The 22,488-nt window shown below is 43.7% G+C and overlaps 1 protein-coding gene across 1 annotated transcript in view; it reads left to right on the forward strand.

Annotated features, from left to right (window-relative positions):
* The window catches only part of DOCK2 (dedicator of cytokinesis 2), a gene marked incomplete at both ends in the record, with an annotated part of 408,698 nt that overhangs the window by 9,982 nt on the left and 376,228 nt on the right, over positions 1-22,488 (forward strand). Inside the window, 4 exons of the mRNA XM_079702106.1 lie at positions 8,520-8,603; positions 18,416-18,456; positions 19,536-19,591; positions 20,282-20,378. Coding sequence (XP_079558232.1) covers positions 8,520-8,603; positions 18,416-18,456; positions 19,536-19,591; positions 20,282-20,378 — 278 coding nt within the window. The remainder of the gene's footprint in view (positions 1-8,519; positions 8,604-18,415; positions 18,457-19,535; positions 19,592-20,281; positions 20,379-22,488) is intronic.

Consider the following 22,488-nt stretch of genomic DNA (forward strand, 5'->3'; position numbering starts at 1 on the left):
AGGGCACTTGATGGCTGCAATCAAAATTGGCAGCCCAGCTGGCTCAGCATCTCAGCAAGTAATCTCAAGAAATGCAAGAAAAAACTTAGAAGAAGAGACATACCTGCCCTTCATGTTCGTGTTCCTTCAGTTTAACAAGTATTTATTAAAGTTCAGTAAATATTGATTGAACTTCAACTGTGAGCCAGATGCTGTTCTCAGCACTGGGAATTCAGTGGCCGACAGGCAGACTCAGTCTCCACCCTCGCTGAGGCTGAAGGAGACGGGAAATGAACAAGTCTAGTACATACACACGCATACACACACACACACACACACACACATACACATATACATATATACTCACACACACACAATAAATCGTGACATCAGCAATGGGTTAGTCAGGGAAATAAGGACTTTAGACTCCAATATGGGTTTGATTCCACTTTCTACCACTTTCTAGCTGTGTGGCCACGGGCAAGTTCCTTAATCTCTCTTTAAGTTTCTCATATGTTATGTGGAGGGGAATACCTTGGAGTGTTACTGTGAAGATTAAATGAGCTGGTACAAGTAAAATGTGAGGAATTTTGTCTGTCTTATTTATCACTATTACCCAATACTCAGAACAGTATCTGGCACACCGTAGGTGCTCAAATGAATATCTGTTGAAAAATAACATGTGCTTGGTACATAGTATGTGTGTTTACCATTTGTGGGGCGTCAAGCAGTATATGAAGTGGTTAGAATCCAGACTTCTGGATAACTCTCTTATTAGAGATATTAGAATAAGTTGTTTATTCTCTCTCTGCCTCAGTTTCCTCATGTATAAATCCAAGTGAAATACTGTACTTATCTCCTAACATAGCCCGAAGCACAGAGACCCCAACCCTATTTGTTTCTGTGAGCTGCATGCTGTAGCAATGGTATGTTTACTTTTTCCTTATTTCTCTTGATTTGGGCTCCTGATGAGCAGGGCATTTCAATACATTTAAGTAAAGTTGGTGGCTAATCAGTAGATTTGATTTCCAGGGTTGTTGGAAGTCCCACCTGTCTCAAAAGCTCCCACTGGCTTGACACTCTAGGATTTCCAACATTAGAGTCCTCATTGGGTTCAGTGACCTCAGATGGCCCTGGTACTTGAAGCACCCCCTTGATCTTTGGTCATAAGTATTTTGGTCTGGTTAGGCTCATCAGTGACCAGCTGCTGCCTTGGCTCCTGAGTATAGTATTTTGATACAAGGAGAGGTCAGATCCTTCACTGGGATGTGCCAGTGTTCTCCAAGGCACGGAGACCTCGTATGAAAGGGGAAGCTGGAAAGGGTATCTGTGGGAATCCTTTCACCACTTGTTTATCTTCCATGATGGGCATGGCCAGGGTGGGGCAGGCTATGATTTCAGTGATTTTTACTTATTACTTATTCCTGTACCTTCCTCATGTTTTCCGGCCCTTTCCATCACTCACTCAGAGCTCAAGGGTGGTTAGGCCTGCAGGGAATGGGGAAGAAGATGAACTGTTCTGACACTGGTCAGAAACAACTCAGGAGAGATTCATAGATAAGCAATCAAACTTTAGCAAAGAGTGGCATTCTGGTTCAAAGTTTCCTGTTAGTCATTTAGAAAACTTAACAGAATTGGGTACCGGTATGCAAAGCCACTTCCTTTGTCAGTAATGTCTGCTTTTCCCCAAATGGAGCCTTGAGAACAAAGGTCCTCATGCAAAGGCAGAAATACATTTATAAATTAAATGGCAGTGTCAGTTACTTTCATTTTCATATGATGTGAGTCTTTGGAATGAACACAGACCTCCATGTTGAATATGAAGTTTCAAGATCTGTCCAAGATATCTTCTTAAGCCAATGGGTTGGTACCTTCTCACCTGACAGAGCTGGGCAGAGGGTGAGAAAGAGATTCCTAAGGAAAGATGGGAAGGATATAGTCTGGGAACAGAGTCTTGCCCTGCCCTTTAAATACCTGATGGACAAAACTAATTTGCTGGTGCTCCAGAGGCAAACACATATCATGGATGGTTTTCTTCTGTTAGAAACCCCAGTTGCCTCTGTGGCTCTGCCCAGCTCCTTGGCAGGCATGTCCTCAGCCAGACCTGTGGAGCTGGAGGGATCAGGGAGTGGAGAGTCTTCAGAATTAGGGCATCAGCAAGCTGGAGTGGGTCCAAATGCTAGCAGCCTTTATGGGGACAGGATTTGAAATGAGGCCAAGTGTGGAGGGAATGAAGAAACGGGGGATCTTTATGCAGGAGAAGAGAACTCTGAGTCCCCTGAGGGTCCTCTCAAGGTTTGTTTTTGGGCAAAGGTTTAATTTTATTCATTGTTGACTGACAGTGCCATTGAATGCAAACTGCGAGGAAGCAGATTTAAAGGTGACACAAAGAAGAGCTCTGAAGGAGTTCCTCTGAATGGATTGCTTTAGGAGGTATTATAGTGCTAATAAAGAGAAAAGTGACTACTTTTTATTGAGCACTTACTCTGGCCAGACACAGAGTAAAGACTTTTTCTGTGTATTGATCTCAGCCAAGCTTCCAAGGAACTCTTCAGGGTAGGGACCATCATCTCCTCCTTTCTATAGTTGAGGAAAATGAGGCTTGGGGAGGTGAAGTTGCTGCTCAAGCAGGCTGCCGCTGGCCCTTACAGTGCCTCTGTGTGAATTACAAAGATACACCCCTCCCCTGGTGGACACAGTGCCTAGGTAGGGCCCAGGCCTTGGCAAGCAGATCAGAGGTTGGGGGGGCAGCCTCTACTGCTGTCTTTGGCTTGGTGGCCTTGTACTGGACAAAGCCTGCACAATCATACACTGCACCCCTGGGCTTGAGACCAGAGCTGGCAAAGGGCAGAACTGGGCTTAGGAGCCACATTTGTCTTACTCCAGAGACACTGGCTCATAACTCCCAAGCTTTATTATCTCTCAGGATTGAGACTTTCCACCCCTATGAATACAAAGACTAGTTGGTCCCTTGGTGAAAGGGCTGATTTGTATAGGTCTTTGGACTAAAAAGCCTACAGGTTTCCTACTTTTCCCGCAGAGAATGCAGCTCAGAGAGTGTGGCAAACAGAAGCCTGAAGCAGGGTCTGGTGAACACCTGAACACCTGCCATCAGATGCTGTGGAGAGGCATTGGATGCAGGGAATGAACAAGGCACAGGACAGGGTTGAAGTCCTGGCTCTGTGATTTACCACTCTGTGGGTGGGTCTTGGGTAAGCTACTCAAACCATCTGAACCTCAGTTTTCTCCTCTATAGAGTGGGGATAGTACTACCTCATGCAGTAGTTGTGATGACAACATGAAAGGGCAGTTGAGAATATGCTTCTCTGTGATATAGTGGAGGAACATTATAAATGCTGCTTGTTTATATTTGAGAAGGGTTTTGACCTCATTTCTTTCCAAGCCTCTTCACTGATGTGATCACTGCTTTCACTGCATCCATAAGTTCTGATAGGTTGTATTTTCATTTGTATTTGTCTTAAAATATTTTTTGATCTCGCTTGTGAGTTCTCATTTGACCCACTGGTTGTATTAGGGTATGTTGTTCCATTTACACGTATTTGTGAATTGTTCAGTTTTTTTTTTTTTTCTGTTTTTCATTTCTAGCTTCATTCCTTTGTGATTGGAAAAGATGCTTTGTATAATTTCAGCCTTTTTAAAATTTATTGAGACTTGTTTTGTGGCCTAACATGTCATCTATCTGGAGACTATTTCATGTGCACTTGAGAAGAATGTATTCTGCTATTGTAGGATGGAGTATTCTGTATACATCTGTTAGGACTAGTTATTATTTTTTAAAATTTTATTTATTTTTGGCTGCATTTTGGGTCTTTGTTGCTGCGTGCGGGCTTTCTCTAGTTGCAGCAGGCTGGGGCTACTCTTCGTTGTGTTGTGCAGGCTTCTCATTGTGGTGGCTTCTCTTGTTGTGGAGCATGGGCTCTAGGCACGTGGGCTTCAGTAGTTGTGGCAGGCAGGCTCAGTAGTTGTGGCTTGCAGGCTCTAGAGTGCAGGCTCTGTAGTTGTGGCACACGGGCTTTGTTGTTCCACGGCATGTGGGATCTTCCTGGACCAGGGATTGAACCCATGTCCCCTACATTGGCAGGTGACTCTTAACCACTGCGCCACCAGGAAAGTCCCAGGACTAGTTATCTATAGCGTTGTTCAGGTCTTCTGTTTCCCTATTGATTTCATGCCTACTTGTTCTATCCATTATTGATAGCAGAGTATTGAGGTCTCCAATTATTATTGTAGAGCTATCTATTTCTCCCTTTAATTGTGTCAATGTTTGCCTCATATATTTTGGTGTTATATTATTAAGTACATATATGTTTATAATTGCTATATCTTCTTGGTGTATTGACTCTTTTGCCAATATATTATGTCCTTCTTTGTCTCTTGTAACAATTTTTGACTTAAAGTCTATTTTGTCTAACGTTGGTATACCCACCAAGCTCTCTTTTTGTTACTGTGTGTGTGGAACTTCTTTCACTCATTCTTTTATTTTGAACTTATTTGTATCTTTGGACCTAAAGTGAATCTCTTGTAGACAACATATAGTTGGATCATGGTGGATTGATTGATTGATTGATTGATTGATTTCATGGTGGATTTTTAAAAAAATCTTTTCTGTAAATCTCTGCCTTTTGACAAAAGTGTTTAATCCATTTACATTTAAAGTATATACTCATAAGGAAGGACTTACTTCTTCCATTTTGCCATTTGTTTTCTACCACAATAATGGTCACATTATTTCTTCAAATTTTCTTTTTGCTACTTTCTCTTTCTTTCCTCTTATAGAACTCCCATTATGTGGATGTTGGTGTGCTTGACATTGTTCCACAGGTCCCTTAGGATCTGTTAATTTTTCTTCATTCTTTTTCTTTCTGCTACTCAGTCTGGCTAATCCCAACAGACCTTTTTTTTTTTTTTTTGCGGTACACGGGCCTCTCACTGTTGTGGCCTCTGCCGTTGCGGAGCACAGGCTCCGGACGTGCAGGCTCAGCGGCCATGGCACACGGGCCTAGCCGCTCCGCGGCATGTGGGATCTTCCCGGACTGGGGCATGAACCCACGTCCCCTGCATCAGCAGGTGGACTCTCAACCACTGCACCACCAGGGAAGCCCTCAACAGACCTATTTTTAAGGTCATTGATTCCTTCTGACTGCTCACATCTGATGTTGAACCTCTCTAATAAAATTTTCACATTTGTTATTGTACTTTTCAGCTCCAAAATTTTTATCTGATTCTTTTTTATAATTTCTCTCTCTTTGACTATATTCTCCATTTTCTGAGACATTATTCCCCTGGTTTCCTTTAGTTCTTTGTCCATAGTTTCCTTTGGATATTTGAGCATACTTAAGATAATTGATTTAAAGTCTTTGCCTCCCAAGTCCAGTGTCTGTCCTTCTTCAGGGACAGTTTCTATTAAATTCTCTTTTTCCTGTGAATGGGCCATACTTTCTTGTTTCTTACATGCCTCATAATTTTGTGCTGAAAACTGGATATCTTGAATGTTACGATGTGCTAACTCAGACGTCAGAGTCTCCCTCCTTGCCAGGGCTATTGTCACTGCTTGATATAGATTGTAGTAGTTTGTTTGTTTAGTGACTTTTCTAAAGTATTTTTGTTAAGACTGTATTGTTTGTTGCACGTGGTCACTGAAGTCTCTAAATGCCTGGAATTGAGAGAAAAAAAACCTAGTCTTTGCAGCTGCGCGTGTGTGTTGGGGCTTACGTTCAACACTTAGCCAGACCATTTACAGCTCTGCCAGAGCCTGCATTTTCTGCCTGTATGGAGCTTGAAGGTCAACCAGAGCTGAGAGCTTTGGGCTTTCTCCCATCCTTTTTCAACATGCGTCCAACTCTGCATGGCCTTCTAGATCCCCTGCAATAGGTGGTATTCTTCAAAGCTCTTATTCTCCAAAGCATTTCACTCCTAAGCCTTTCCTTCCAGGTTTATTAGTGGTATTATTGTTTGACCAAACTTCTATTCTTTGCCCTGTGTGGAAGCAGGTAGTTCTTTTGACTTTCAATGTTTTTGATCAATGCCCTTTGCATAGCTGCTTCTCTCCCTTAAGAGAGTCCCAAGTCAGGGAAATAAAGGCAAGCTCATGGCTTTAGTCCTTCAGGGAGCCCACAGACAGATCAAAACAAGCAACTACTATACAGTTTCTTGGGACAAGGTCTGCTGTGCTCCCTCTAGCCCCAGGAACCCACAGGAACACGGAACACCATCTTCAAGACTGCCACTAAGATGGGGAGTAGGGAATGGGATAAGGATAAGTTAAAATGCTACAAAACTTTACCAGGTTTCAGTTGCCTTTTCTTGAGTAAGCATTTGCTTGGTTGCTGGTAAACTTTTGACTATTTTTCAGAGTTCTGATAAAGTTGATTCTGACCATTTTTGCTGGATTTTTAATTGCTTCTTTGGAGGGACAGGCACTTGGAACTCCCCACTTCACCATTTTTGCTGATTTCACTCGAAGAAGTAGTTTTTAAATGCATTTTGTTTGTTGACATATGAGGAAACTGAGAAGCAAAGGGAGAGGGAATGAACTGAATCAGTGGTAAGACTACCAAGAGGACTCAGGATTCCTCTCATTTGGTTAATCTACCTCCTGCACTGCTTGGTCACATGGCTCAGCAGCAGCAAGTCTCTCCTTGGTTCAAAGACCTCTGGGATTAGAGAGACAAAGCAAGGGTCTCCTCGTGGGCTCCGTCACATCCACTCTGCCTCCCTCCATCCACTCCCCCAACAGCAGTCGGCGTGATGAGGTTACATCACTCCCCTGCTTAACAGCCTTCAGCCTTCTATCCACTGGTGTATTTATACAATGGAATGTTATTCAGCCATAAAAATGAATGAAGTAATGGTAGTTGCTACAACATGAATGAATCTTTAAAATCTTGTGCTGAGTAAAAGAAGCCAGTTGCAAAAGACCACATATTATATGATTCTATTTGTACGAAATGTGCAGAATAGGCAAATCTATAGAGACAGAAAGTAGATTAGTGGCCGATTGTGGCTCAGGGGACTTTTTTGAGGTGATGAGAATGTTCTAAAATTAATCATGGTGGTGGTTTCACAGCTCTGTGAGTAAATCATTGAATTATATACTTTAAGTGGGCAAATTGTATCTAAATAAAGCTATTACCAAACAACTAAGTAAAATCCATCCAGCTTCCCATTCTCTTGGAGTAAAGCCCAAAGTCATCGTGAAGCCCTGCATGACCTGGTTCTTGCCTCTCCAGCCTCCTCTGTGTCACCCCCCTTCTCCCTTATACTCCATGCACAGCAGTTTCCTTTTTGCTCTCTGAATGTGCCAAGTGTCTTCCTTACTTGGGGCCTTTGCGTATGCTATTCCCACTTCTTGAAATGCCCTTCCCCCCTTTCTGTTCCCATAGCTGACTTGTTTGAATCCTCTACGTATAATCAGCTCAGGGGGTCCTTTCTTAACTACCCCAACAAAAATTGATGCCTCCTCTATCAGGCCCTATTTGTTTCTTACATCACATGTATCATATTTTGTAACCTTATATTTTTTTGTGTATTCACCAAAAGAGCAAGATCAGTGCCTAGCATGTGCCTGGCATATTGTAGGCACTTACTGAATGTCTGCTGCATGAATGAATGAGGACAACCTTGTAGGATCATACCATCCATCCTCCTGAGGGTCTTTCCTTAAATCGAAACACTTATGTTTTGATTCACATGTCAAATCAAACATCATTGTGTCCTCTTCTGTTATTGAAGATCTTCCAAGCTGGATATTCCTTAAACAAGCTTCATCCCTAGGTTAACAGTATGGCCTGGTCCTCACTTAGCAAGTGATGCTGAGCAGGGGCTGAGCACTGCAATGATATGGTGTAATCTCACATTCCAGGGGATTAGCAGAGGCTCCCATACCACACAGGGGACTCTGGGTGTTTTCATAGCCAACTGCTACTCCCCAGAAGCTGACAGTGTAAATGGGAAGGTAGACAGTGTAAATGAGTGGTAGAAAGACTGGCATTTTAGGCTGCTGTCACCAGGATGGAGTAATTGGGGAGCAGCAGGTAGCCCACAATAGCAGTTGAGAGTGGAAGTTAGATACTGGTTTTCCTGTCACTTCCTAGCCTGATGATTTTGGCCAAATTGTTTAACCTCTCAGCACCTCCATTTCCTTATCTGCAAAATGGGATCACAGTTTACACCTCACAGGGTTGCTGTGGGAATGGAATGAGAGGATGTGCTGAGCACACGCTGGGTGTACAGTGGGAGGTCAACCATGGGAGATGACATAAATGCCATCCTTGTCACTCAGACTGAAGTGCAGGACCTGTGCTAGGGAGAGGTCATGTTTGACTAATGAATGGGGGCCTTTGGGAGCCAGGCTGGGCCTGCATTGACTCCTGTGGCAGGCAGTGGTTTCTACATTGGTTTTGTTTAGCCATGTGGGCTACATGGTCATCAGATAAAGTCAAGAAAGGAAGGGCAGGAAGGAGCAGAGATTCTTGGTATCCAGAGGTCTCACCAGGCTGCCTCTCTGTTCCATTTCACAGCCATATACAACTTCCAAGGGAGCGGAGTCCCCCAGCTCTCCCTGCAGATTGGCGATGTGGTGCGAATACAGGAGACCTGTGGAGGTGAGTCACTGGCCCAGGCGACCCTTGGATGCCAGGAGCTTGCTGATGGTGTTGGGACACCCCCAGGACATACCCAGCACCTCCAGCCCTCTCTTGGAACTTGCACCTCTGTGTGGTCTATTTAAATACATTTTGCTAATATTAGTATTTCAGATTTACTGAAAATAATGCTTTGTTATTGTAGGAATTCATACTTAGAAACAAAAGCCAAACTGGGTGGTCTCATGTTCATTGTGCTCTCTATTTGCCCAGCCATGGAGCTGTTGGGCCCTATGACACCTTCTAGATACACTTCTTTATTAGTTTCAACACCATTATAAAGGAATATCAGCATTATTAGGGTTTTGAAGGGTCCAGTAAATTATACTCCTGATTCCAGGAGGACTGCTATACATAGCTGTGTGGTTTGGGCACTGCATCTGGGCCTTCAGCAAGCTGGGTGCCCTGTCTTGGGCAAAATGGCATCTCTTTCTTCCCACAGAGGTGTCATCTCTTGTGAAGCCAAGTGTCTGTTGGGCTGTGTCCACTATCGTGGCGATGGTGGTGGTTTTTAAAGTTTGCACAAAGGTTAATGGCCTTGGTGGACTCATGAGTCAGGCCATTAGAAATCAATGTGTCACCTATGTCACTGATAAAATTGACATTGGGAGCACGGCTTGGGTGTAAGGGTCGAATGAGCTGCCCAGCTGGGCCACCACGGATCTCCCCCTGCCTGGGCCTGACTGTAGTCCTGCTGTGTGTAGGGCGTAGAGTGTGTCCTTCCTGTGGTCAGGCAGAGAAAAGAGAAAGGAGGGCAGAGGGGGCTTTGTCCCTGTTTCCCAGCTAATCCCTCGGGTTGGGCTCTCCTGTGCTGGGATGGGGGTGAGGGTAGGCAGGAGGCAGGTGTGCTACTGTTAAGGAGGCCCCCTCAAGGAGAAATAGAGGGCCCGAGGAAAGGAGGTTGCCTACAGAGCTAGCCATCTTTGGGTTCTTAACCACACAGTGAGTACTGTGCTAAATTTCCATAACATGTTAGTCTAGGTACTCCTCACAGTGACCTGCAGGACAGGTGGTATCTTCAGCCCTAGATTAGCTATATGCAATTAACAGAGCACCTCTGCAGATTCGTGAAGGAGTGTGTGTCCACATACACACACGGACACACACACTCACACACACACACAAATGCAAACCAAAAAGCAAACAAACAGAAAACGCTTTTTGGAGGGAGAAAGAATTTGATATTTGATATTTCAAAGCAGCTTTAAAGGAATCATCATGGGGGAAATGAGAACTTTGTTCACCTTCCTTACATTTATTTTGTGCTTTAATACTGTTGCTATTTATTTATTTTTTTAAAAAAATAATTAATTAATTAGTTAATTAATTTTTGGCTGCATTGGGTCCTCGTTGCTGTGCATGGGCTTTCTCCACTTGTGGTGAGCAGGGGCTACTCTTCATTGCAGTGCGCAGGCTTCTCATTGCGGTGGCTTCTCTTGTTGCGGAGCATGGGCTCTAGACTCACGAGCTTCAGTACTTGTGGCATGTGGGCTCAGTAGTCATGGCATGCGGGGTCTAGAGTGCAGGCTCAGTAGGTGTGACAGACGGGCTCAGTAGTTGTGGCTCGCGGGCTCTAGAGCGCAGGCTCAGTGGTTGTGAAACGCGGGATCCAGTAGTTGTGGCTCATGGGCTCTAGGCACGTGGACTTCAGTAGTTGTGGCGCACGGGCTCAGTAGTTGTGGCTCTTGGGCTCTAGAGCTCAGGCTCAGTAGTTGTGGCTCATGAGCTCTAGGTGAGTGGGCTTCAGTAGTTGTGGCTCATGGGCTCAGTAGTTGTGGCACGTGGGCTCTAGAGGGCAGGCTCAGTAGTTGTGGCACACGGGCTCAGTAGTTGTGGCTCGTGGGCTCTAGAGCTCAGACTCAGTAGTTGTGGCCCGTGGGCTCAGTAGTTGTGGCTCATGGGCTCTAGGTGAGTGGGCTTCACTTGTTGTGGCACGTGGGCTCTAGAGTGCAGGCTCAGTGGTTGTGGTGCACGGGCTTAGTTGCTCCACAACATGTGGGATCTTCCCCGACCAGGGCTCAAACCCATGTCCCCTGCATTGTCAGGCGGATTCTCAACCACTGTGCCACCAGGGAAGCCCACTGTTGTTATTTTGGACATCATGCACTTTTCAGTGTCCAGGCCTCTATAGTGCCCAGTCTGGCCCTATTTTACAGACAGAGTGAGTGGGACTGGGGTAGGGGTAGGGATCTGATTCCAGACACCTTGCCTCCTCCCACAGTGCAATCCTACCCTTTACAAGTGTAGTTCTACTCAGTGGCAGATAAGCAAACTCTAGGTGTCTACCAAGGGCAAAGATTGAAAATAAAAACAGCAAGCAAAACAACTCTCCTCAGTGTCACTTTTGTGCTACTGGATGCTAATCCTGAGAAACAGGCAGGGACCTCAGATTTGCAGGTGAAGGAGCAAGGCTCAGGGAAGAGAAATGACTTGCCTAGGCTCACAGTGAGCCAGTTGCTGTTCTCTCCACTCTCCTAAGACTGCTCCCTTTTCTCCACCCCATGCCTACCAAGGCAGTGAAAATGCCTCAGAATGTTTTCTGTGTCCTACATTTTGAAATTCAGATGAGTGTTTTTTTCTTCTTTTCATGCAGTTTCCCTGGAGAAAGTGCTTCAGGGAAGGAAACGGACCACATAGGTTGCATACAGTCAGAGCCTTTCTTTACTTTTGCCTGGCCTATAGCCTGACCTTCAAAAAGACTGCACTTGCTGACTCAAGTCACCTTTGTTTTAGGGATTAACCTCCTTGCTCCTAAGCTCTTTAGTTCTAGTTTCCCATTTTAAATTTTGTTTTATCAGTCTAATTTTAATGCATCCTTGTAATAAGCAGCCACAGTACTTTTCTGGAAAGAGCTGGACGTATTAATTTAGCAAGTGATTGCCAGTTCATGAATACTTTGAAAATACATTTGGAAGTCTGTTAGACTGATTCTAGATATCTGAGGAATTGGTATGAAAATTATTAGGATTTATCATGCTTGCACTCATACCCATATAGAGTTTTCAAACTGGAATTTATAGGACCCTAAGAGTCCGTGAGGGCCTTAGATGGCTAAGGGCTCTGAGATCAGGCCTGGTCTTATTTTTTTTGCATGTGGGGAGTTCTGCTTATGATTCCAGTTGAAAAACAGTTCCTCTGCAGATATAAAAAAGTGAAAACCACAGTGTTAGTCAAAAATTAGTCGAAATGACATAGTAGAAAAAATATGGGTGTGCTCATATCACTGTCTTGCAGAAACCTACTCAAAAAATAAAATCCAGCCAATTGAGAGATGAATCAAAATGTTAAAATATAGGAATTGAAAAGCTGTGATAAGAGGAAATACTGGCGAGCATTGAGTCCAAGTGAACTGATTTGTCAAAATTAGTGTTAAAAGTCATGATAGTTACGACTACCAAAAAGAACGTCATTGTTCGAAAACTGTAAAATGTAACCACCTCCCCACCCCCCGCAAAAAAAACGAATACAATTGAGAAGTGGAGAGGAGAATGGAATAGAATAGATATAGTCTTGAAGATTCAAAGCACATTTCTCCAGATATCAGCAATGATTAATTCTAGGTGGTAGGGATGTGAATATTTTTATTTTCAATAATTTTAAACTCTCCTCTCTACTCCACAAAAAGAAAAGAAAAGAAGGAAGGAAGGGAGGGAGGGAGGGAGGAAGGAAGGGAGGAAGGAAGAAAAGAAAGAAAGAAGAAAGAGAAAGAAAAGAAGTAGAAAAAGCACGGGCTTTTGAATCAGAAAGTTATTCTCTGCTCCACTTACCCACCAGCTTAGTGATCTTAGGGAAGTAAGCCTCAGTTTTCTCACCTGCAAAAATGGATTATCATCACCTTGCTTCTGGGTGTGTTATGAGGATAAAATGGGAGAAGTAGAGAAACTGTTTAGCATCATGCCTGGCTCCTAGGTGCTCTGTGTTGAATTCCATCTCTTCCCCCCATTAAACAGAGCTACACTGAGACCGGCAGGTATGTATCTATCTTAGCAATATCGCCCAGGGAGCACAGAAGATGGCCCTCTGATGGCCTGGAGTGGGTGAGGCTAGCCCTTCTTTGCCTATGCACTAAACTTACTCAGCCAGATGAATGGGGAAAACAAACATCTGAGCTGAAACCTGAGGCATGAATGAATTTCCTTTCACTAGAGCTCTAATGATTTTAGTATTTCCTTTAAGATAATATTTTGTTGCGATAAAAACTCAAACAATTCAGAAGGGTGCCCATTGCTAAGCTTTCCTCATAGACATCCTAATGCCTATTTCTTTGTCCATATTACATCTCTCAGACTGCCTCTCCTACCCAGAGGCAGCATAAACATTCTGCTTCCTGATTTCAGATGTGGAAAACACATGTGTTTATTAAGTAGTCAGAACTCCTCATGGGGGAATGAATGTGAAAAAGGAGTGTTGTTTTTCCCCAGTCACTTCCTTCAGTTATATTTGGTTGACATCTTTCCTGATATTTAACAGCATCTCAAAAGAAGGCTTCAATTCCATATGCAGTTTAATGCTCCTCTCCTCTTTCCCTTTTCCTAGCTTAAACAAGGCTGGGGGTAGAGGGAGTTTGGGGTGCTCTCTCTCTGATTCTTTGACTTCCTGATCAAATAAGCCGAAAGATCAGCCAGTCCCCTGCACGAATAGCCATGTAGCTGGGGAACAAGATGCCAAATGCCTGCTATATCTCTGAGTGAATCTTCTGGACTGCACCCTTCACGCTTGGATTTGGTCTGGGGGTAAGAGAGCTCTACCATGCACTCCTAAGGCAACAACAGCTACCTCCGAAGACCAACTCCCATCTCCTGATTACTTAGACAGTGGTGAGGGGATGTTCCTTGGGGGTATCCCAGGTTACTTAGACTTCCTTATGAGCCCTTCAGAGGGAATGTCTGCTCCACTCTCAGTTATTTGCTACCTGACTCTTCCTTTCCAGAACAACAGGGAAGGTTCCATTCCATCTACTGATACACATACTTGCCCGGGTCATGGGGGCCCACTCTTAGTGGCGAAGGGAATGGGATTTCTAGACAGTGGTTTCCAAGGTGCTTCTGAATTTCATTTACCAGTAAAATGGAACCAAGGGGAGGGGATGAGGGAGGAAGTTGACATAGCTTAACCTCCTTAAGGAAAGGCATAGCTTTTATTGTCCTTGTTTTCTAAAAAATGGGACTGTACTGTACATACCATTCTGAGACTTGTTCTTCTCACTTGAAAATATCTGGAATTCCTTCTAAGCTGGCATGTGTTGTGAATCACCTCAACCTTGGTTCAGCTGCAAAGAGCTCTGCATGAAGAGTTCCGAATCTCCCACTTGCTGAGTGGGGTACACCCAGAGCCATGCCGCCTCTTTTCTCCTGACAACTCCACCGAGAGTGATCTTGACCCATCCGAGTCCTTTGCTTTTAGGGCACGGCGGGGTTCGGGGGGACATTATGCGCATTTAAGAGGGTATTTTTTTTAAAGTGCCACTTTGCAGGGAGATGATCCTTTATTTAGATCTGCTCTAGAAACAGGTTGGTATGAAAGGGACTCCATTTTCTTAAGTAAGGCTGTTTCACTGTAGGGAATTGGTAAGTGAAGTTTTCTTCCCTTTTGCTTGTGGGTGAGGCTAAAACGTCAGTAAACTTCCATTATGTTGAATTTGAAGAATGTTTTATTTACTTTGTTGTTATGGGAATATGTTGAAATGACTTCACCAAAAAAACCCACAAAAAACCCCAAAAACAGGGCTTCCCTGGTGGTGCAGTGGTTGAGAGTCCGCCTGCCGATGCAGGGGACACGGGTTCCTGCCCCGGTCCGGGAAGATCCCACATGCCGCGGAGCAGCTGGGCCCGTGAGCCATGGCCGCTGAGCCTGCGCATCCGGAGCCTGTGCTCCGCAACGGGAGAGGCCACAACAGTGAGAGGCCCGCATACCACAAAAAAAAAAAAAAAAAAAAAAAAAAAAAAAAATTCAAAATATGTAGGTTCTGGAAATAAAATAGAAAATATGCCTAAGTTTCTCTGGTTAATGATGATGATGATGATTATGGATTTTTAAGTGACATAATAGTATTTATTAATTTTTTAACACTTAACCGTATGCCAGGCGCTGTACAAACTCTGAATTCCTTATCTAATTTAAGCCTATGAGACGGGCACTATTATTGTTCACATTTTACAAATAAGGAAACTAAGGCTTAGAGAAATGCACTAACTTGTCTAAGATCCCGCAGAAGTTGCAGATCTTCATTCAAATCCAGGTTTTGATTCCAGAGCTCATACCCTTAACCACTGATTGATATTGGCTTCTGTTATATTCTTCTTGATGTTATTAGATATTTCAATCAAATAGGAAAGTGAAATACACCCAGGCACACACCACTCAAATAAACATATACTAACATTTTTCCTTGTTTAGTTCATACATATTATTTTTAAAGAAATAAACATTTTAGGTGCAGCCTGTTTACCCCTTTTCCATTCCATTCTTGTCTTCTTGTCCATTCTTCAGGTAACACTCTTCCTGAAATTGGTATGTCTTCTTCCGGTCTAAGGTTTTGTACCTTTACCAGATGTGTTCACCTTCATAATTCTGTTTAAACAATAGTTTGTGCAACAACCGTGTATGGTAGCTGTTATTGTCCTCATTTGACAGGTGAAAACACTGAGGCTTAAGTGACATGACCAAAGATCACAGTGCCCGGAGAGGGCAGAGAGAGGACTGGATTTCTAGGATGTGGGTTCTCTTTTGATGTTCTGGGATGCTTTTAATCTCTCCTCCTTTTTCCTCTCCCCATGCAACTCCTGGGTGATTAGAGAATTTAGGTACATTTCATTTTGATATTTGGAATGTGGGAGAGGAGGACAGTTGGAGTTTATCATTTTCCATAAGAATGATAAAAAAAAATTTCCTTTCCTCATATTCCCCAGGATACACTTTGTGAGTTTTCTATTTATAAAGTTTTCATGGATAGGGTTAGACAAAAAAAGCCCTTTCTGTTACTTAACTGAAAGGGCATTAAGCCAGGGGACAAGTCCTGGGGTGTGGTAAATGCTGTGTTACCCTGAGTCTGTTTTTGATCATGGCGTCTCTTGTCACGGATTTTGCAGTGTGTGCCAACTATTATTATCTGCCCAGTCAGGTCTTGGAGTACAGCCAGATATAACTGACCAGTGACCAGACTAGGGAGTGGACATCAGGGGTCATAGAGGTCAGTGATTCAGCAGGGTTGGGGATATCAGAAAAAGTCCTAAGGACAGCTCTGATGCAGTGGATGCTTTATCATCATCCAGCAAATGGAGATGGTGGTAAGCCTGTCTCATCAAGGATCACTGGGGATTTATTTCTGAAAGCACCTAGCCCAATGTCATGTACACAGTAGGTGCACAGTCAGTGTTTGTTGAACTTAAATCTGGGAGCCAGAATGTATGTGCTGGCGGTAAGCGTCAATTGATTACTTGCTCAGGAGTGAGTTTAAGTTTTGCGAATCAGGATACCGACAAGGGGTGGCAAGTCACTGATTCTCAAGGGTGAGAGAGGGCAATGTCACTGGAAGTTAAGGGTCCCTGATGGAGCCCCTGTCGTGGAGAGCCAGATGTGGGCAGACTAGTGGTCCCTTGGTTGTTTTCCTACTATCTGGTGGATTTTGGTGGCCTTGGCCAATAAGGTGGATTCAGGTCACTGCAACCAAGAAACCCTTAACTGTATCTGTGCTTTAAGAGAACGTTATCTGTATTTGTGCTCATCGCATGGGGGACAATGTGGTGGAACAGCTTTGAGGGCTGGCTTTGAAGCCACACAGACTTGCCCTTGAACCCTGGCATGTGATTTGGCCCAGTACCTCAACTGACTGGAATCTCAGTTTCTTCATCTACAGAATAGGAATATTACTTAGCTCACAGTATGGATATGAGCACTGAATGAGAGAATACATGTACAATACTTAGCATACAGCTTTGTGTGCATTAAGCGATCAATTAATGGTAGCCAGTAATGTTACAGAGATGCTCTTATATCTTGTTTGTTGAATGGGAAAGAACTGCAAATAAAGGAGGTTGTTCTAGTGCAGTACTAGAGTGTCACCTCCAGAGTCAGATGCTTGGGTTTAGGTCTTAACTGCATTACTCACTAGCTGTGTGACCATGAGCAAGTTGCTTAATCTCTCTGTGCCTCTCTATTTTCATTTGCAGAATTGAGGCAATAATAGTACCTACTTTATAGAATCATTGTGAAGATTAATTTATAACTTGAAAAAAACAAAACAAAAAACTTTACCAGAGTTCCTGGCACACAGCAAGTGCTATTGTTAATATAATATAAGCATTATTGTTCACAGTTAATTATTACTGATAGTTATAGGGAAAATTATTAGAGGAGAGTGAAAATAGAATGTGATTCTTCATGAAGTAGAAAGTTTTCCACCACTGGAAGTACTTAGTGGGGTTGTAGTTTTGGGGATTCAGATGTTGGGAGGATGGAAATATTAGGCAAATACCATGCTCCTTCTTCCATTAGACAGGAAGCACAGTATGACGGCTGTTTACGTTCAGATCCTGGCACTGTCACTTACTAGCTGTGTAACTGTGGTCGAGTTACTCTACTTCTCTGTGCCTCAGGTGGGCCACTCTTCTGTAAAATGGGATAATTGAATTTCCCACCTCATGTGGTTGTTATGAAGATTAAAAGGCTTCATATATGAAGAGTGCTTAGAACGGTTTTTTATTCCAAACCTGAGCTTCTTTCTCTCCAGCCTCCATTCCTTCCTTTCTCTCTCCTTCCTTTTCTCCTTCTCTCCTTCCTCTACCTTTCTGTCTTTCAAAATAGGAACCACTTTGGGCACCTGTTTCTTTAGGACTTTCTTTATGACCTGACCCTCAAACTGGCTCATGACTGGGAGGGGTGACTTTGCATTTTAAGTTGTTTGTTTTGGAGCTTGCACGTATGTCTGTTGAGAGCATATTTCGACAACAATCTGTCAGCCCAGTAATGAGGGTTTGCTAATGAGGCTCCTGACAGACACTCTTTATTTACAAAGATGACGAATGCCACTACTTGGCTGTGCTTGAGTCATTTCAAAGGCCAGTAGGCTCATTATAGTCATCAATACTTGCTATACTGAGGCTCATTTTGTCTGAGGACTGTGTATAATTTGGATTTCTGTTAATTGAGTCATTTTTGATATTCCTGCAAAGGGAAGAATCTCTTAAAATTCCTGTCCTTTTACCCATCCCCGAACTTGTCTGTTTTGTAATGACTAACTTCTGCAAATCACATTTTAGACACAATTTGCTGCTGTTAGAACTGCGGCCATTATTTTAGGATGTTTGCCAAACTCCCTCAGACATTCTCAGCCTTTCTGTGTCCTTAAGGCAGAGGTTGAAAACATGCATATGAACACGGGAAGGATCCAGGCAGTTAATGGAAATAAGTGAGGGACTGGGTAGAGGCTGGTGAGTTGGAGGCGCCTACTTTGTCTGATGGGACCAGCTGCTTCTCACCACTAGCCAACTGCAACCATGTGGGAGCACTGGCCACCATCTCTGGGCCTCCTGTTTTTTCAAAAGAAGGATGAAATTTGCATTTTTATGTGAAATCCCTGTATTTGTGGATGCTTTTTGGAGATGTTGGCAACTAATTCAAGAGACTGTTGAATCCTAGGGCTTTGATCTGTACCTGAGGTCTAAAGTACTTCGCAGTAGTTTCTTTGCCAGTGAAAAACAAACAGCAACAACAAAACCCCGCAAGGAACTTGTACGAATAGATGAAAAACCTGTTTCTTTGTTTTCTCTTTGCAGACTGGTATTGGGGATACCTTGTAAAGCACAAAATGTTGCAGGTGAGGTCAATTTGTTTTTATTTGGGACAATATTGGATGTCTGTACCTGACCCTGCCAGCCCCCTGGGCACTCATCTTCCACTGTTGCTCCTCTGCAGACTGATGCCATTCCTCCCTCCTTGTGTCCTGTGATTTCCTCGCTGTGCCTCAGTGCCTTCCCCTTTCACTCATTCTTTGAGGTCAACCTCCAGAGCTCTCTCCTCCCTGAAACTTTTCCTAATATGCCAGTCACATATGATTTTTGAGTCCCGTGGAATCGTGCATTTTTTATTTGAAATTTATCTCCTACTGCCTTTCTTTAGCATTGCTTGGGGGCATTCATCATTTCCTCACCTATGTGTGCAACATGACTCAGAAGGGACAGGTCCAGTCTCCGCCCTCAGGGAGTTCCCCTGCCCCAGCCCCCCAGCACACCGCCATGTCCATGGGAGCAAGCGCCTGCTTTGCTCATCTCTCTACATCTCACAGTGTCTAGCGCAGTGACCGGATGTCCCCAGTGTACACGCTGGCTGAATTTATGAAGGAATTTCCAAGTAATTGATCAACTTCTCTTAACAGAGCTAAGCTTATAGAGCAAGGAAATAATAGATGCTTTTTCCTTCCTCCATCGTGAACAATAATATAAATCCAGAGAGAAAGAGATCTCAAATCAAAGCAACCCATATGCAACCAGGGACACTGTTGCCTCAGGACCTGACCTTTCCTGACTGTGAAGGGTGGCTGCTGCCCCGGGCAGGCGAGGGGAGAGGCAGAACACTATTCTCCCTTAGAGTGAGTCTTTCACGCACTCCAGCCTTGCCCATCTGATAGGGTGAGTGTCCGCAATGGGGTTGGAGCATCCTTTGGAATCTAGGGCTACTGTGGGATCCTGAACAACTGATGAAGAACTGGAGAGGAACCAGACCTAAAAGAGTAGATTTGGCACCTACCACTTGTTCTCTTGGACTGGGATTATTCCTGTAAAGTTTGAGGTTTTTACCAGCTAGCAGCTTTTGGAAAAATCATGAAGACCCGGGGTCAGTTTTTTTCTGTAGGGACAAGTCATGCTATCTCACCTTGTCTTATCTTATCCCCAACAGGGCATTTTTCCTAAATCCTTTATCCACATCAAAGAAGTGACAGTGGAGAAAAAAAGGTATTTGCCATCCTTGCCCACACTTGACCCTCCAGTGGCTCGTGGATGTCACTGTCCTGTCTACTTTGAAAACCTGACTTGGCAGATGTGAGGGATGCTCAGCCGATCCGTCTTCTTTGTGCTGTGTTTATTTATCTCCTTTCCCTCACTGGATGGGAGATCCAATGCAAATTGATTTGTGTTCAGATCTGATTCTGAGGGGGTATTAGTAAATTTGGAGAATCAAACTTTTCACTGGCAGCTGCCTTTGAACTGAATTAAAGTAGATTACTCCTGAATAATGAGCTTGGAGGGCCCACCCAATGAAGGAGGACATTAAAAAGGAAGTCCCGGGCTTCCCTGGTGGCGCAGTGATTGAGAGTCCGCCTGCCGATGCAGGGGACACGGGTTCTTGCCCCGGTCTGGGAGGATCCCGCATGCCGCGGAGCGGCTGGGCCCGTGAGCCATGGCTGCTGAGCCTGCGCGTCCGGAGCCTGTGCTCCGCAACAGGAGAGGCCCGCAAAAAAAAAAAAAAAAAAAGGAAGTCCCTTGCATCTGCATAATGTAATTGGTGTAGATATTAGAGACGGTTTAGTCTCCTGCCTGGAAGGCCCCTCTCAGCAGCTGCAGCTTAATGCACATTTGCCAACATCTTATCTTGTTAGCACTTGGGTCTCAATTTCACACCATTTTCTCCCCCACCTTAAATAGAAATATCGAGAACATTATTCCTGCAGAAATTCCTCTGGCACAAGAAGTGACAACGACACTTTGGGAATGGGGCAGCATCTGGAAACAGCTCTACGTGGTAAGACTCAAAACCCTGCTCCCTGGGATGGAAGCTTCTTGCAGTTTTTGGCTTGGTTCAGATATGGAATTTAGCCTTGACATAGTATAGCAAACAGTATGAGGCTATCAAGGCCCAGAGAAGTTAGGTGACTTTCTCAAAGCCATACAGCGAGCTAGTGACAGAGCCATAGTGATTAGGGCATCTGGTGTGATCCTTCTGTTTTTTTTAAACTACTGAAAAAGTCATCAAACTTGAGTATGCTTAAGAATCACCTTGAGAGCTATTAAAAATACAGCTTCCTTCAATGGGGCTCTGCATTTTAATAAACTTAGAGATTTTGATTTGGTGGTCTGTCGATAACACATTGAGAAATACTGTTCTCATATATTAATTAACTAATGACTATTGTCCTCAGATCTATGAGGGAGCTTTGACCCTGGAAAAACAAAGAGTGTGTTTTATACGAGTTTTCCCTGCATTGAAGTAAATCTAATTTAAAATCCTCCTTTGATGTTTCTAAAACTCCTAATGAAAGTGAGCAGCTAAGAAAACCATTAAGCTGAGAGTGAAAATGTCAACCAAGGCTTACTGCATATTTGTTACAGCATCGTGTACACCTGCTGTTGCACACGTTCTGTTTGTAGAGTCACATTTTATGGTCATAAATGTTGACTCCCATGTGGATATTTCATAATATATGGTAATGGGCATATTCAGTTACCATTCTATAAGTTTCCCAAAGGTTGTTAGGACAGTTTAGGGGGCAAACAGCAGACTTGAGGCTAAAGTGATTTATTATTTATTTCTACCACTCCTTTTACACATCACATACACAGGCACTGTGGAAGCTTGGCATTTTCCTTAAGAAATGTTTGAATTGCAAGTCCATCATGCCCTCTACCTTAGTAAAGTGATCCTTAAACCTCCAGTTTCATGATTCTTACCATATCTGCATACCACCCATGAAGTATTTACTTAAAACCTAAGTTGTCTCCCTTTTCAGTAAACTTAAATGACTTACGTAAGGAACTTTACAACATGCTGTGTCATTCCAACAATTCTCCAACTCTCCAGCACCAACTGGATGCCTTATAATTCAATTCAATTCAGTTCTAACACTGACTCCCCAGAGTTTAAGGGCTTAGTTCTACACGACTACCCTCTCTTCAGATGCCAGTTGCAAGTCCCGGGTCCCAGGCTCCCCACACCTGTCCAACTTGGTACAAATTTGGGGACTCCCACAACACCCCTCCAACTTCACCTCAGGTTCCGTGTGTCCTTAGAACAACTCACAAAACTCAGGAAAGTACTACTCTTACAGTTTTATTAGAAAGGATACAACTCAGGAACAGCCAATGGAAGAGAGACACAGAGGAAGGTACTGGGGTAGCGATGGGCACAGAGTTTCCATGCCTTCTCCAGGGAAGACGTGCCACCCTCCCAGCACATCAATATGTTTACCTTCTGGGAAGCTACTTGAACCTCGTTGTTTAAGAGTTTTTATCCACATTTCATTACATAGGCATGATTGAATGACTGAATCAAGTTCCAACCCTTCTAACCTCCCTGGAGGTTGGGGGTTGGAGCTGAAAGTTCCAACCCTCTAACCACATGGTTGGTCCCTCTGACAGCCAGCCCCCATCCTTGAAGCTCTCTAGGACTCATCTCATTAGCACAGACTCAGGTCTGGTCAGTACGCGCTCGTTGTGAATAAGAAAAGACACATCTATCACTTAGGAAATTCCAAGCATTTTAGGAGCTCTGTGCCGGAAACTGGGGAGAAAGACCCAATAGGTATATATACTTTTATCACTTCACACGTGCTTCCCAAATGCACAGCCAAAAGCACTTGGCACAATTAGAACATTATTCAAATAAATACATGAAAACAAAACAGTGTCATCAAGTAGTACCTGTCAAAAGCTCAGAGCCAAAGAACTTCTCTCTCTTTTTGTTAAAAAAAAAGAAATTAACAAATGTGAGAGAGGGGTTAAAGTCATATTGCCATGAAACTGCAACTTTCTCTTGCCCTTAAACAGAAGGATGGGAAGAAACTAGAGGAGAATCACCATATGGGTCCCTAATATGTGTCTTTGTACCACCAAAACCCATCTCATGTCCCTTGGGT

This window comes from Hyperoodon ampullatus (assembly GCF_949752795.1).
Source record: "Hyperoodon ampullatus genome assembly, chromosome: 4".
Lineage (NCBI taxonomy): Eukaryota > Metazoa > Chordata > Mammalia > Artiodactyla > Ziphiidae > Hyperoodon > Hyperoodon ampullatus.